The sequence below is a fragment of the Clarias gariepinus genome, chromosome 10 (genome assembly GCF_024256425.1).
Source record: "Clarias gariepinus isolate MV-2021 ecotype Netherlands chromosome 10, CGAR_prim_01v2, whole genome shotgun sequence".
Lineage (NCBI taxonomy): Eukaryota > Metazoa > Chordata > Actinopteri > Siluriformes > Clariidae > Clarias > Clarias gariepinus.
Genome location: NC_071109.1, coordinates 29827878 through 29844085, shown reverse-complemented (window position 1 = coordinate 29844085; position 16208 = coordinate 29827878). Strand labels below are relative to the sequence as shown.

Sequence of the window (16208 nt, the reverse complement as noted above, 5' to 3'; positions counted from 1 at the left end):
TCATTTTCTGGTCAATGGAAAACTAAACGGATCATTTTTAACAAAAAATGTGAACATCAGTAACATTCGGAGACATGGAGATGATTTGTCCATTCGATTTCAAATACCGCTAATACAGACATCATGGACATTGATAGCAGCTCTCCGATGCCCGCAAATCATGTACAGTACAACGTCCCGGAAACGTCACTCATGGAAAGCTTTTTAACTCTGTAGTAACTAACTGTTGCATAATACTGTATAATATAATAGTGCATGTATTCCATGTTATATTTTCTGCATAACATTATACATTTTAATTGAATCATTCTTGTGACTACAGAAGCTATGAACCTGTCATGCACGTCCTTACTAAACATAACCCTCCCCTCCATTTTACGATTTTAGTATATTTGTTCCACTTTCTGTATGAGAGGTTTTTGCTCCAGTCATGACAGCTCAAAGCTCTTGACATTAACACTAAACAAGGAGTTTGGCACTCTATAATCAATTTTGCAGAAGCTTGGATCGTAGTTAACATCCACAAATCACATATAAACCTATGAAATTGTTTATTCAAACTTCTTTGATTGTGATGTAATTGGTAACTTTGACAGTTACTTGTGTGCAAAAAAACATCCTCTAAATTTTCTCTTGGTTTTGCTTGACCTTTACACTTGCATGGAAATTACCAACCAAATATACAAACCCAGCAGGCACGGGGAGAACATGCAAACTCCACGCACACAGACCCTGGGTCGGGAATCAAACCCGGACCTTGGAGGTGCAACGCGACAGTGCTAACTACTTTGTCACCAAAATATATATTTGTATACACACACACACACACACACACACACACACACACACACACACACACACACATATATATATATATTTCTGTTTCATTTCTAAATATTCATTTCAAAGTTAGCAAAGATTTTGGAGTGTCAGCTCTGACTGTTTTTTTTTTTTTTATCCGCTGGTCCTATATTCTCAGTTATACAAATACGTGATCCGTTTTATAAGTACGTTCACTTGTTTGATTAGCTTTCATCGCGGCATGTCTCAGTCACAATTACATTCTAGCCTACAGCAACAAAGCTTACTCTGGTATAAAGCCTGTTTTGGTGCTCAGCAATTCTTAATCACTCATTAAAATGCTGTTTAAAAAAAATGTAGTTCTGATTACATTAAATTAAGAAAGAAATCTGTTCAGGTTTTTTTTTTTTTTCATTCCACCTAAATGTCACAATTTTCCAACTTATGATGTCCCAGAGTAAACGTACAATCATTCAGCTGAGGACACCACAGGCCTGTTGAACCCAGAAAAAAAACACTAAGCATGCAATTCCATCAACTGTCCTTACAGTATGTGCAATTTATGCCTTAAAACAAAAGTTTTGCACATGTTCATTTGTTTATTTGTGTTCAGTATGAGGGGCGTTCAAGTCAATCCAGGACTTTTGATTGTGCAGAATAACAGAACACAGTTATGAGAATAACAACTCCTTTTATTTCTTGATATAATCCCCTGCTAAACTAATGCACTTATCCTAGTGTATGACTAGTGCTTGGATACCATCAAGGTAGAAATTTTTCTCAGTACGCCTGAGCCATGATCGGACTGCCTGCTTTATGTCTGAAACACTGGCCTCCCAGGAACTCCTTCAATGTCCCAAACATATGGAAATGGCTTGGACCCAGCTGAGTCCCTGTAATGTGCAAGTGCTGTGGGTGAACGATTGTGTGTACAGTTCCTAAACACTGTTGCATTTCATTCACAAGTTGAAGACAAGTTATCCATCGATTTTCAAAAATCAGGCGCTGAATGTTCACAGGAGTGACTGCAGTGAGCTCAGAGCCACCTCAGCCGGGATCATCATTCACAGACCAATGGCGTTAAAATGTTTACACCATACAGATGTTTTACTGCAGATGAGAGTCTCATCACCATACTGTGATTGAAGTCTTCTGCAAATGTCAATCGCTTTTACGCCTTTATTTACCAAAATTTTCATCAAGTCCCTATTTTATTCGAATGACACCTGGAACATTTAAGTTGTAGTAGTAATAATAATAATAAAAAATAATAGTGACTATTAGTGTTGTGGTTGTTTATACTGCAAACACTGGAAAAACTTACAAACCCCAATGCAAGACTTTCTCTGTGGCTGAAGATGCAGGACCCTGGGGATATCTTGACCTATATTGACATGTTTTTCTCCTGCATCTGATGGACACTAATCTGCAAAGACGATGCCGCCGAAACTTCATGTCCTACCTTCTGACGGATCTCTTCCTCCATTTTGACAGGCGAGCCGAACTCAGCCACCTGACGCACACCCTCGCTGGCATATCCTCCGTACTCCCACAGCATGTAATTGCTGGAGTGAGAGGCGCCGATCAGAGCTGACCAGTGATTGGCTCGCCCTGTTAGAAACAAAAGCACTTATCAGGAATGTGGCAGTCAGCTGTGATTTGACTAAGAGCTGTTAAAAGAAACTGCTTAGGAATTCCTTAGAAATCCCATAATTCTGAATGCTATAGAATGAGAAATCATTATATACAACATAATAGTGTTACAAATGAAGTGGATGATGTTGAACATTGCAGCAGTGTAAGGCATGAAAGCTTTAGTCAAGAGTCCTGCTAGAACATGTTCGACTTATTTGGAAATATTGTGCTTAGCTCAGCACGCAGTCATGTTTCACAACAATAAGCTGATCCTTATCTGATTTGGGCAGTTGACTAATTGTTTTCTTTTCATCTTTGGCATGCAGTATTTATTCTCTATACTGTATGTGTATATTTATTTATTTTTAACCTCTTCCTTTTTTCTATTTCTAAAATTTGTTTACATAACATTTTTCTCTACATAATTAGCTTAAACTTTGTATCTTCATTATTAATTTTCTTTTACTTTTTCATGTGTATTGTTTTAGGGGGGAAATGACAATTATATTGTAATTAAAAGAGAATCCAATATTATGAATTTCACTCAAAATTTTATGTCGCGCTATAATAATTTTGGCAGCACGGTGAGCACTGTTGCCTTGCACCTCAATAGTCCAGGTTCGATTCCCACTTGGGGGTCTATGTGCATGAAGTTGCATGTTCTCCCCGTGTTTCTTCGGTTTCCTCCCACAGACCAAAGACATGCAAATTCGGCTACTGGCGTTTCCAAATTGCACATGGTGTGTGAAAGCGTAAGTGAATGTTGACTGGATAAATAGTAATTATCGATGGTCTTGGACTACAGAGGTTCCTAGATGGATGGATAGATAGATAAGCACTTCAGGACAATAATCAGGTTATTTTATGCCTATATAACAGTAATCAAATATTACACAGATATAAACACAAGTGGAAGTAAAACATTTTGTATTTTACACCCTTCTTTTTTTTATTTAATTGTTAACTGACTTATAGACTTTTTTTTTCCTGAATCTGAACTGTATCCTAATTAATATTTTTACCCATATGCATTTAAAAGCTTTTTTTCATTTTCCTGATTGGTAGTTAATATGCAAATACCATGACATTCAGCTGCAAATTATTTTATTTTTATTTAGTTATCTAGTTTAGGATTTTATGCAAAATACATTCGGGATGTTTGTAATAGGTTTGTAATATTGGTCAGCCAAACACACTGATAATATTGTAATCAGCCAAACACACTGATCAGCCTTTACATTAACACCACTGCTTGATAAATTGAATAACATTGGTTATAAATTGTATGCCAGTAAACTAGTGACAGCATCAGGAGCACCCAAGACTCACTTATACCTTTAAGGACCAAAGGCCAGCCTGATTGGCCTTAACAAATTGCTGAAAAAAGTCAATAAAACATATCAGAACACCCAGCGCATCACAGCCTGCGCGTATGGGGACGAGCATTTATGGAATTTATGGACCCCACAAACCACAGAACCCAAAGGATCCACCGCTAATTTCCGGGTGTCACAGCACAGAGGACCCTCGAGGGGTCAGAGCCGCCCCGGTGGCACAAGGGCTCCTGGAACTTACTCAATTAGGCATGATGTTTTGTATTTTAATGTTATGGCTGATTGGTGTATACTGTATGAAATCAATAACCTCTAAAGCACTCCAATGTAGATATACATTATATCCAATGTAGATATATGCTGACTTTTTTTTTGCCAAAAAAGTGGCCATTTGTATTTAAATAAGCAAAAATGTAAGAGCTTTTACTTTGAGAATTACATCTATGATTGATACAGAATATTTTATCTGGCAGCAAATATTTTAACCCTAACTGATGCAGAGAGTCATGAAAAAAATGTTCCTGTGTTTCAGAAAGGTCTAATTACTCGGTTTGATTAAGCAAAGAAAACACCTATGGAGATAACTGGAATTGAGTTAAGAAATGTCCAACACATTATTAAACCATAAATGACTGTGATCAGAGATGGCTTAAATATAGGGTGAAGTTGCATCATAATAAAATGACAATAAAAATCATAGCTATGTTTAATAATAGTGAAAGCAAGAGCATTACCATCCTTCATACAACTCCATCTGAAAAAAATTATCGACACCTTAAAATCAAACTGGGAATTTGATAAAATAATAAACAGCACTATGGTATGAAGCATAAGAAATAATAATAATAATAATAATAATAATAATAATAATAATAGAATAACAATTTCAGCTTTCTTTGAACAAAGGCAATGAAATCCAACAGAGCTGCTGTTCTCTAATTGCTACTTGCTATTAAAGAAACAGCATGATATCTCACGAAATACATGATTATATCAATAATTCCTTTAAGGTTTAGGTCAGTGGTCCTGCTCTCTCCCTCTCTGTCTCTCTCTACTGTTTCATACAAGTCATACTGCTGTTTTCCCTCTGACCTTATGCTTTTAAACACACACACACACACACACACACACACATCTGTAATGACTAATAGAAAGCTACAGTTCCCACTTCCTGTCGTCATAATCACCCACACGGGAGGCATAATTATGAGATGAGCTATAATTTGATTATACATTAGCTCACTGTTTACTAATGAACACAGGAACAAGCCATTTTATGTTCTGGCTCTGTTACAATGCTCTTTTTAAGAGGACTTTAATGATAAAAATGGGAAATAAATGATGTTTTAATAATGTTGCCTTGGTCTTTTTATCCAAAAATAGCAGACAAAGCTGTAAAACTGTAAAACTATATTGAAAAAAATAACGCAGTAAAATACTGTAAGTCTACTATATCTACATGCAGCTTTCTCCTTTTCTGCTATTTAGAAACCTTGTTTTTATGCTAGCAAAGTTTCAGGTAGTTAGCTAGCTATCAAGTTAACAACAAAGCAACTGCTGTTGAGATTATTACTTTTTTTTAACAGTTTAAAACTGCAGGCAAAGTTGAACAGAACTATTAAAATCAGCAACAAAATAAACCTTAATTAATTACAAGATGCAGATATAGCAGTTTTCCTAGAAGCTAGTTAGAAGACTTGCTATGTTTTAATGCTTCCTATATGAGATATATATATTTTTTTGCATAAAAACAGTATAAGAATAGCAGATTAAGCTATACAGACATATTAAAGTCAGCAAATAAAATAAACTTTAAATAGTTTTCCTGCAAGCTAGTCAGACGTTTTGCTATGTTTTCATACATGCTAGCTCTTGTCTCTGCTAGCCAGCTAACTAGGCATCTTAGTTAGCTTGTTTGCACATTTGCACGTACACTTTATGTTGTCTGTTGTCTGTAAAATCTGTAGATAGTCTTTCTTGGTTAGTTAGTTTTAGTTAGTTTTTGTTAATTTATGTTGTAATTTATGTTAGGACTATCTGTCTTGTCTCTGCGGGCCAGCTAACTAGGCCTCTTAGTTAGCTAGTTTAGCTTCTCTGTTAATTTATGTTGTAAGTTTATGTTGCATGTAGCACCTTGGTCCTGTAGGAACGTTGTTTCGTTTCACTGTGTACTAACTGTACTGTATATGGTTGAAGTGACAATAAAGCCTACTTGAACTTGAACTAGCTGTCAAAGTTAGCAATCAATCAGGTTGCCAACCGTCTCAAAAATGTTGCACGGAATCGCCCTGTATTTGGGAACTAAAAGATCTGTTTGTGGAGTTTGCATGTTCTCCCCATGATGGTGGAGTTTCCTCCGGTTTCCTCCCACAGTCCAAAAACATACAGATTAGGCTAATTGGTACTCCCAAATTGCAGTAGTATGTAAATGAGCGTGTGTGTATGTGTGTGTGCCCTGCGATGGATCGGCACCCTGTTCAGGGTGTACCACATCTTTTACCATAAGTCTCCTGGGATAGGCTCCAAGCTCTCTGCGACCCTGTATACATGATAAAGCGGTATAGACATTTACATTTATGGCATTTGGAAGACATCCTTAGAATGATTTTTATCTCATTACACATTTGAGTAGTTGAGGGTTTAAGCGCCTTGCTCAAGGGCCCAACAATGGCAACTTGGTGGTAGTGGGGTTTGAACTTGGGACATTCCAGACCATATTTTAATGTCTTAGTCACTGAGTTACCCCTGCTAGTCGATGAGTGAGAATACCTGCTCCTTGTTGAATCGATATGGGACGCCATTCGTCCTTATTTTTGAGAACCAAAGTAAAATCTACAGGATAGAAATATTACAGGTTGAACTACTAAGACAGGGTGATTTGTACATTAGAAGCGAAAAGACAGTGGATAGAAGGAAAAAAAAAAACTCCTCTCCCTCAGCCTGTCTGTTATATTTTCTACCAAAAACAGAGAATAAAGAATTTGTTTCTCACTGGTTTGGACTCACGAGCCAGAGCAGAATATTGCCGGAAGGCGGCACTGAGCGTGTGTAAATGAAATTAAAGTTAAGAATGATGATAAAATTTGCATGATCGGTTTTCAGTCACTCATTTGAACATCCATTTTTCTTTAGTGGACATCTACCCACTAGAAGCAGTGGGAGCAAAAAAAAAAGATGCACGTCTAACTTTTTACAGCAATGCAAAATGCTCCTGAATAAACCACAGTTCATTCATAATACTGTAAGTATACTGTATACTGTAGAGTTTCACAGGCATATTTCAGTCTTGCTTTTGTGTGAAATCGGTAAGCTTAATATATAACCAGTCAACACACCCCCAAGGTTTCATTTCGGCTCTTAATTGGGAGTGTGTAATGTCCTGGTGCACATCAAATAAAAGTAAATATATAAATAAGGAAAGGTCAAAGCCATTATCTGCCCAGTTTGGAGAAAAAAGAAGAAAAAAAGGAAGGAAAGATAATGGTATGCAGCTGTTATCTCTTTATGAGTATAATATTATGCATGTACTGTAGTAAATAGGACAGTAACACATGGTTGTTAAACTGCCTTGCTGCATTGCTAGTTTTAATAATGTTGGATATATTTTCATATCCAGTGTTTTAAGTCATAACGTTGAGCAAAGTTAAGGCAATTCTTTTATTATTATTATTATTATTATTATTATTATTATTATTATTATTTTATAACCTTTTCATCAATGTGAGATACAGTAGCTCTTCTATTGGATTGGACATCACAGGCCAGCCTTCTCTCCCCATGTGCCTCAGTGAGCCTTGGCCACCCATGACCCTGTCACTAGTTCCCTGGTTTTCCTTCTTTGGATCACTTTTGGTAGGTCATGACCACTGCACCCTGGGAACATCCCCCAAGATTTGGAGTTGCTCTGATCCAGTCAACTATTCATCACAATAAAGAAAGAAAAAAAAAAAACGATGAATTGGCGACAGGGTCATGGGTGGCCAAGGCTCACTGATGCAAATGCGGCTTGAAGGCTGGCCCGTGTAGTCTAATCCGATAGAAGACCTTAGGTAGCTCATCTTGACGAAAAGGTAAATGCTGGTTCTGATAAAAAGGTGTCAGAACGCTGTGCATCACTGTTCTGGTGGGAAAAAGAAGGGACCTTGTCGATATTAGGTGTGTGGACATAAAGTTATGGCTGATCGGTGAATATAATTCAATGTTGTGAGTGAATTAAAAAAACAAAAGGATAATTTTTTAAGCTTTAGGAAAGTAACACGTTTTTTATCTGTGGTTTATACCATACAAGCACAACACAGCACTGTTACTGTAAATCTGTGGCAGCATAAAATATTTTATGAATAGTATTTGCACAACCTCCACACAACGAACACACGCACGCATTGTTGTCGGTTTTCCGTGATTTGCACGTGCATTTTTGAAAAAAGTATTCCTCATTAGTAGCGCATTCCTAAAACAAGAACCACTGAGCAATTCGGTGAACCACAATCCAAATAGTCGATTCCTTTTTCAGTAATTAAAACTTACTCAATGATTAAAACAAACATTAGCTGCACCCCCAGGAGATACACACAAGATTGGAAAGAGATTGTGGTTATAAGAATAAAGGATATTAAAAACTATTTATCACATTAAGAAAGGAAAACTAATTTTTCAAAGCTTTTGAGCCATGTAACATGTTGGTACAGAGATGGATGCAAATGCAATTCAAAGGTTTTAATGACAAAAAGACAAGTTCAAAACAGGATTTACACAGCGACACGCAAAGAACATTCACTCATTCATTTATCTTCTATACCTCTTAACCTGTACAGGGTCGCAGGGAGGCTCGAGCCTATTCCAGAAGACTGTTGGCACAAGGAGGGGTACACCCTGGATATGGTGCCAATCCATTGCAGGACGCACACTACAGGCAATTTGGAAACGCCAGTTTGCCTAATCTGCATGTCTTTGGACTGTGAGAAGAAACCAGAGTACCTGGAGGAAACCCACCAAGCACGGGGAGAACATGCAAACTCCACACACACAGACCCGAGATGGGAATCTAACCCTTTCCCCGCCAAGGTGAAAGGCAACGGCAATAATCACTACGACACCATGCCAGGAAAAAGATAATCAAATTCAAAATCATAAACAGAGGGTAAGCAAAGTTAAAAAAAAAAAAAACTTGGTGAATTCAGGCAGAAAGAAATTCTTTATATATGGGTTTGTAGATAATGGCGAATAGATGTGCGTGTGTGTGAGTGTGTGTGTAATCAGAACAGGCGCATGCTGGGTGATATTTGTAGGCCGCAGTGGCTGCTGGGACCTAAAGTTTCTGGTCAAAGCTGCTTGCTGACCTGCTGACAATTGTGAATATTTTGAATGTATTTTTTAAATATTGTTTGTATGAACACACAAAAACATGAGACGAAAAAAATACCTGATGTTTGTACTTTTATTCATTTTATTTTATTTTTCATTTTTGTATCAGCTGGGGCCTAAAAATATCCAATCAGATTTCCCCCCTACTGTGACCTCATATACCAAGAGTCCCCTCCTGACTCAATGCTCAGGGGCGGTTCGTTTAAAACTTTGGACACTGAAACAGTACATTTAGAAAAAGGGGTGAAACATAAAGAATTATCAAGCATGCCAAAATGCAGGTTGTCTTTCAGCTTGAAAAATGAATAGAGACATTTTAGGGATATAATATATGGGTATAATATGTATAATGTGTGACCTCAAAGATACACAATTTACCTATCATGTCCTGCTGTTGGATTTTTTTTTTCCACTTTAGTTTTATATAAGGTACTGTAAGTATACATCTGCACCCTATCATCTATTTAGACAAACAGTGCGTAGACAGCAGCTGCTACTAATTGACATTAACGGCCATGTGTAAAATGAATGAAAAAAAATCACACTACAAGTGTGATTCACTCACGGGGATAATCTTTGGGATGCACTTTCTCGCTCCAGTTCCCGTAGAAGGTGAGCCGGTATTTGGCCGTTCCACACGCGCAGCACTCCTGCAGAGGCTTCTCGGTGGTTCTAAGAGGATCTGCGGAACAAGAGTGGTAGATTAGTTACAGACCAGGCTGACACGAGGTCTCACCGAGCCAAGCACGGTCTGCACGAGTTGCGCACACACACTCACGCTCGCGCTCACACATGGTACAATGGGCTGAGCAAATTGCACTGAATTGTCCAAAAGGGAAAAAAAATGTAATTATAAGGTTCTAGCCGCATAGCTGAGGCAAACTTTTGTAATTACCTTTCTCGCACAGCCTCCTGGTGAGAGAGCCCTCATCCTGGAAGGATATTATCTTCCTCTGTACCACGCTTGCCCTGTGAAGAAAAAAATATATATAAAAAAAAAAAAGAGGTTACATTGCTTTCACATATTTCTCCACTTTTATCTTAGACAAAACGCCTCCGCTGTGAGAACAGATGCTCGCTGAAGTATCGGGAACAGTCATGCTGTTTTTCTAGGTATAACACGCAACTTTTCAAGCTACTAGAATACTGTACACCCCACCAAGCACTGGGAGAACATACGCATGAGACCGGAGATGAAAGTCGAACCCCCAACCCTTGAGGAGCGAGCAACAGTGCTATCCAATAAGCTAAACACGTCAAGTATTAAAACATATGCTAGATGTACAAAACTGCTTACTGAACTATGATTACTGTATATTGGTCCTTAAAAGTTTAGAAAAACGAGCTCCTAAGTCAAAAACCTATTAACTTACAAGGAATCAATGTTTATGTCAAGTACACATGTAACCTTAAAGCCATTTTGACAGTCTTAAGAGTCTTCATAAAAATAAAAATAATAATGCCAAAAAATACTTTTTAGTGTTTACATTATACATTTTACGAGGGGCGTTCAAGACAAACCGGGACTGGTGATGACATTTCTGCTGAACGACAGCATAAAAACAAGTGACATTTACAGAAGGCTTCAAGCACAGTGCACAATGTGATGATGAGACTCTTAGTGCGTAGTAAAACATTTTATAGAGATGGATGGATAAATAGATAGATAGATACTTTATTGATCCCAAAGCAAATTCCAGACATACAGATGGAGCCACTGGAAGGGCTGCCAATCACAAAGAGTTTTACAGCAAAATGAGATAACGGGATTTTTACAGTTCGAATCACAGCACGTCGATGCGCCTCTTAGCTGCGGCAAAACATTTCAACGATGCAAACATTTTAAAGAAGGCCATTTGTCCGTGGATGACGATCCCGGCCAAGGTGGCAAATCTGTCTGTAGGAACTGTACACACAATCATTCTGAACCCTACTCGCAACATTCCACCAAAACTCAGTTACGTGCTTTTTTGGCGCTAGTAAATTATTGTCGACATTTTGTCCCTAACTTCTCCTCTGTCTCTGCCCAACTTTGGGATTTACAAAAAAAAAGAAGACCAAAAGGAAAAGTGCAGTGGGCCGCAGAAACAGAACGCATGTTTCAGCAGCTGAAATCCCAATTCACCTGTTTACCCATCCTCTGAAACCCAGACTTTAAACGACCCTTTGTGGTGTGCACAGATACCTTGAAAGAAAAAAAACTTTAATGTACAGAAGCATCCCATCTTGTACACGAGTAGGAAACTTATACCAGCGGAACAGTGCTAAGCAACAGTAGAGCGTGTAGCCCTTGCCATCAAATGGACCATAAAGGAGCCACGATATTATCTAGCGGGACAGCATTTCACTCTGGTTACTCAACAATCGTTCCTGCCATAGATGGCATCGGCTAAAGACATCGATTTTTCATACCCTATTCATCGTTATAATCTATAAATCAGTTACTTATAAAAGATATTCAGATTAAACCGTCTTGTAAATGAAGGTGTAAAATCGGTTGACATTTACAGAAGACTTCAAGCTCAGGACGGTAATGAGACTCTTAGCCGGAGTAAAATATATGAATGGTGCAAATGTTTTAAAGAGGGCCGTATATTCCAAATTGGCTCATAGCTCACCGAACATTCAGTGTGTGGAACACCTGATCCTTGAAAATCAACGGATCACCTGTTGCCAACTTGCGGAACTTCTGTCTGTGGGAACTGTACACACAATCATTCACCAACACCATGTTGCAGGAACTCGACTGGTAGTTATTGCCACATCCCCTGTACAGTCCTGACCTCGCTCCAAGCCATTTCCACATGTTTGGGGCATTAAGGGAGTTCCTGGGAGGCCAGCCTTTCAGACTTGAAGCAGACAAGCAGCCCGATCATGGCTCCAGCACACCGAGAAATCTTTCTAAGTGCATCCGAACACTAGTGCATTAGTGTAGCAGGGGAATATATAGAGAAATAAAGGTATTTTTACTGTGTTCTGTTATTCTGTGCAGTCAAAAGTCCCTTTTTGACTTTATACCCCTCGTATAAAGTCCAACCTATGGTTTAGAAAGACACAGCATAAGCAGCACTAAGTGTTCCTTTTTTAATTAATAGCCATTTATACTGTAACCTGCTAATTAGGTAGCACTATTTAAAGCATCGTTTATGATACAGCTACACAGACCAATTTTTCTTTTTATTAAAAAAAAAATATATATATATAAATCTTTGGAGAAAATCTGCACTGAGGACATCCAGATGTCTATGTATCTCTAAAATTCATTTACCACATGTCTATTTTTTTAATTATTAATGAAACATCATCAACTGAGTCCATGTTGGCGCTGTGCTTTATGGTTTCATCTGTCAGAGGTGTGGCCTCTGCATCTGTCAGCACCTGGTTTAGGAGGCGTGGCCTCTGTGTATGTCAGTACCAGTGTATTAGACTGTGGATCAGTACCTCTTTTAAAGCTGTCTAAGTAATTTCATATAGCATTTATAGCTGTGGCCAAACTTTGGAGAATGACAATTTTTTTTTTTATATTACTATTATTATCACAATGTCTGCTTCTAGTAGACTGTTATTTACTAAAGAAAGGTTTAACCAAAAAAAATTGGGTTTACTATCACACTATTGTGTACCTTTCCTAAGCCTCTCCAAACTTAAGCATTCGGACACTATTGGACATTTCACAGCCCTGAGTTACAACGATGCCTGTAAATCTGTCCGATATTCTTGAACAGCTGTTCCCAGGAGTTTAAAGCAGAGCGGGATCACATAGCTCCTTGCCACACCTCCACTATCTCTACCGCATGCTAATGCAGCCTAACAGAGTTCCAGTGGCGCTTACAAATTATATAACTCGCAGATATTGTGAAGAGCTGTCCATCTGTACTAACACACATACACACACACACACACACACAGCTCAAACGAGATTTAACTCATAGAAATGATAGTGATTGTGAAACATATTCACACACTCACCCCAGGAGCAAAGTCATTTTTTTATTTCAATTCAGCTAATTTAACATCACGAAACATTCACACACAAGCAATTTTGCCGTCATGCAAATGATGAGAAATCATCTGCGAACCCAAATGGTCAGGAATGCAACCGTAGGTGTGGATTATGGGCCGTGCTGTTGCCAATGGTAGTGCCTGGGATTTTGAAAAGAAGAAACCCTTGGTAGTGTGCTGTTTTTGGAAAAATAATGAACAAAACTGTGACACAATTCCTGATGCAAGCGGCGTCATGGTTACCGTGAAGAAACTGATTATTTCCCAATAGCACATCCTAAAGTTTCCCACCTCTTACACCATAGGAGTTTCCAACAATTACTGAATTTTAGTTATTAAATTGACACATTACACTTTTTAACCTGGATAGTTACATACAGGTATAACATACTGTAGCACACTGTCTTCCATTTCGGATGGATGGATGGATGGATAGATAGATAGATAGATAGATAGATAGATAGATAGATAGATAGATAGATAGATAGATAGATAGATATTTTATTGATCTAAAAAGAAATCCCAGAAAAACACAGATGGACCTCTTGGCGGGGCTGCCAATTGCTTTGGAGCATGTGAACATTTATTTTGAAAGCAAAATGATATAACTCCATTTTTTGCGGTTTTGATCTATCAGTATTGCAAACTGATAAAAAATATTTTTTGCATGTTTTTTTTTTAACAAGAGTGGATTATTATAAATTTTTTTGAGGGGGGTTGGTGTTTCTAAGCTTATTTTTCAAAAAGCCATAGTTCTACCTCCCATAGTTTTGTCACATTGGATAAATCAGCCTGTGGTTATGGTTTAGTATCAGTAATATGATGGTAAAGTTTTAATAAAAACTGATGCACAAAACGTTTTTAATTACTAAAATTGTTAAAGATCATCACAAAAATTTTAGTTTAGAGCATCGTCACCCTCCTCCTCTACTTTTTATAGTTGTACTCTGGTACATGAGGACAATTCAGTATTATGGTTTAGGCATCCACCATTAAACCAACAGCTGCCCACACACAGCATGTGCACCTCAATGTCACAAATCACTTGTGCATATTTTTGTTTTGTAACATAATTTATTTACAGTACTTACACTACAGTATCCCACATAGTTTTGTTGAGTATATAACATGATACAACATCTAAATTACATAATGTCCTATTTAACAGAACGTATTGCAGATGTTTAGTAATGCTCAAATTTACATTTAGGCATTTGGCAGACGCTCTTATCCAGAGCGACTTACATTTTTATCTCATTGTACATCTGAGCAGTTGAGGGTTAAGGGCCGCGCTCAAGGGCCCAACAGTGGCAACTTGGTGGTTGTGGAGTTTAAACCTGGGATCTTCCGAACCGTAGTCCAATGCCTTATCCACTGAGCTACCCCTGGCACACCCATTATTTATTACTGCCTGAGTGACTGCGATGGCAGTAACAGAGTGTCAACATCTTTTCTTGGCTTCAACATCCAAAAACCCTTTGAACACATTTCAACCACTGACGGAACTGTTCACATTGTTCGTATATGTCTATGTATGTATGTGTATATGTGTATATATGTGTGTGTGTGTACGTATGTATGTATATATATATATATATATATATATATAGTAGCGTTTTTACGCCGGAAAGGATGGTGGAGAGACGAGTGAGCTTATTTGGTGCCCAATGCAATTGCTGGGAGTACTTTATTAGACACACAGCAGGTATGGCATGAGCAGCACCTTCACTCAGGAGCCTACATCCAATTCAGCATCAGCCTGAACTGGAACACATTTCACACGTCACACCCCCCACACACAAACAGGGCCGAAGCCACTAACCCAAACACCTTTCCCCATCATGGTGAACACACCGACATCCCCGCAAGGCATGCTGGTCGCCAGCCGCCGCCCCGCCCACGCCACAATATATATATATATGTGCATGTGTGTATGTATGTATGTATGTATATATATATATATTACACACACACACACACACACACACACACACACACACACACACAATTTTTCATTTAATTTTATTTATTTATTTATTTTTTATATGTAACTTATTTACTGTTTTTTGCTTTTTTTTCGTCATTTCTTAAAATGTTTTATTTTTATCAGTTCCCCTACTTCCCCCAAAAGGCTTAGCCTTTGCCAGGCCACAGTTGTAAATAAGAAATCTGTTCTTTATCTGTCTTGCCTGGTTAAATAAAGGTAAATAAATAAAATAAATAAAATAAATAAACGGAAGCTACTTTGTTGCACAGAAGGTAACTATACCTTCTTGATCATGAAGCAAAGAAGTGATGCGTTTGGCTCATCACAAGGTGTCGGCTTCTGCTTGAAATGTAGAAGTTTAAAACTTTTGAAATAAGGTTATATAACAGTTTTGAATATAGACAAGTGTGTTTCAGATATTAAGAATTTGGCAATAAATTAAAAGTCTGCAAATGGGGTTTATCCCATTCTGCTGGCAAACTTTTTATATTTTGTGGGTTAGACGCACGACTATTATACAGTAGTATATCACAGTGATATGCCAGTTTCCAATAACTTGCATATAAATGGCCAACTATTATTTTATATTTAAATAACCGGATTTAAATTAAAATAAATTTGCCCGCGGAGTAAATGTTTGAAACCCTGTGATATATTTGTCAGTAATTAACCCTGAACGTTGACTTGCCATGATCATTATTTTTACATTTTTCCCCCAGAAACAATTTCCCCGAGTCTTCTCTTCTCATATTCTAACTGATTCAGTCCATCTGTGTGGCTGCACACGCCAGTCGTAGTCTGCCTTCCTTCCTCCCTCCTTTATTGACTCCCCCGTGTTCAGTATTCAGCATGCGCCTTTACTTCTTAAGGCTGAATGATGTGACCGCCTTCCTAATAAAGGTGGCTATTTATTTTAAACTTCTCCTTCTCTCCTTCCCCTATGTGATTTTGCTTGCACGGTACAGGTACCCCCGTCAGCACCGTCTCTCACTGCAGAAACTGCAAATTTATAAGGACGTTCGAGTAAAACTGTCCTGCTCAGCACATCACATCTTACAGCAGGCTTCTGCAAACACGAGCCCCAG

General features: G+C 38.1%; 1 protein-coding gene across 1 annotated transcript in view; it reads right to left on the bottom strand.

Annotated features, from left to right (window-relative positions):
• Positions 1-16208, bottom strand: part of spon1b (spondin 1b) — a 128311-nt gene that overhangs the window by 87160 nt on the left and 24943 nt on the right. Inside the window, exons 4-6 of the mRNA XM_053505694.1 lie at positions 10030-10103; positions 9700-9816; positions 2264-2412 (exon numbers count right to left, since the gene is read on the bottom strand). Of these exons, the coding sequence (XP_053361669.1) occupies positions 2264-2412; positions 9700-9816; positions 10030-10103 (340 nt within the window). The remainder of the gene's footprint in view (positions 1-2263; positions 2413-9699; positions 9817-10029; positions 10104-16208) is intronic.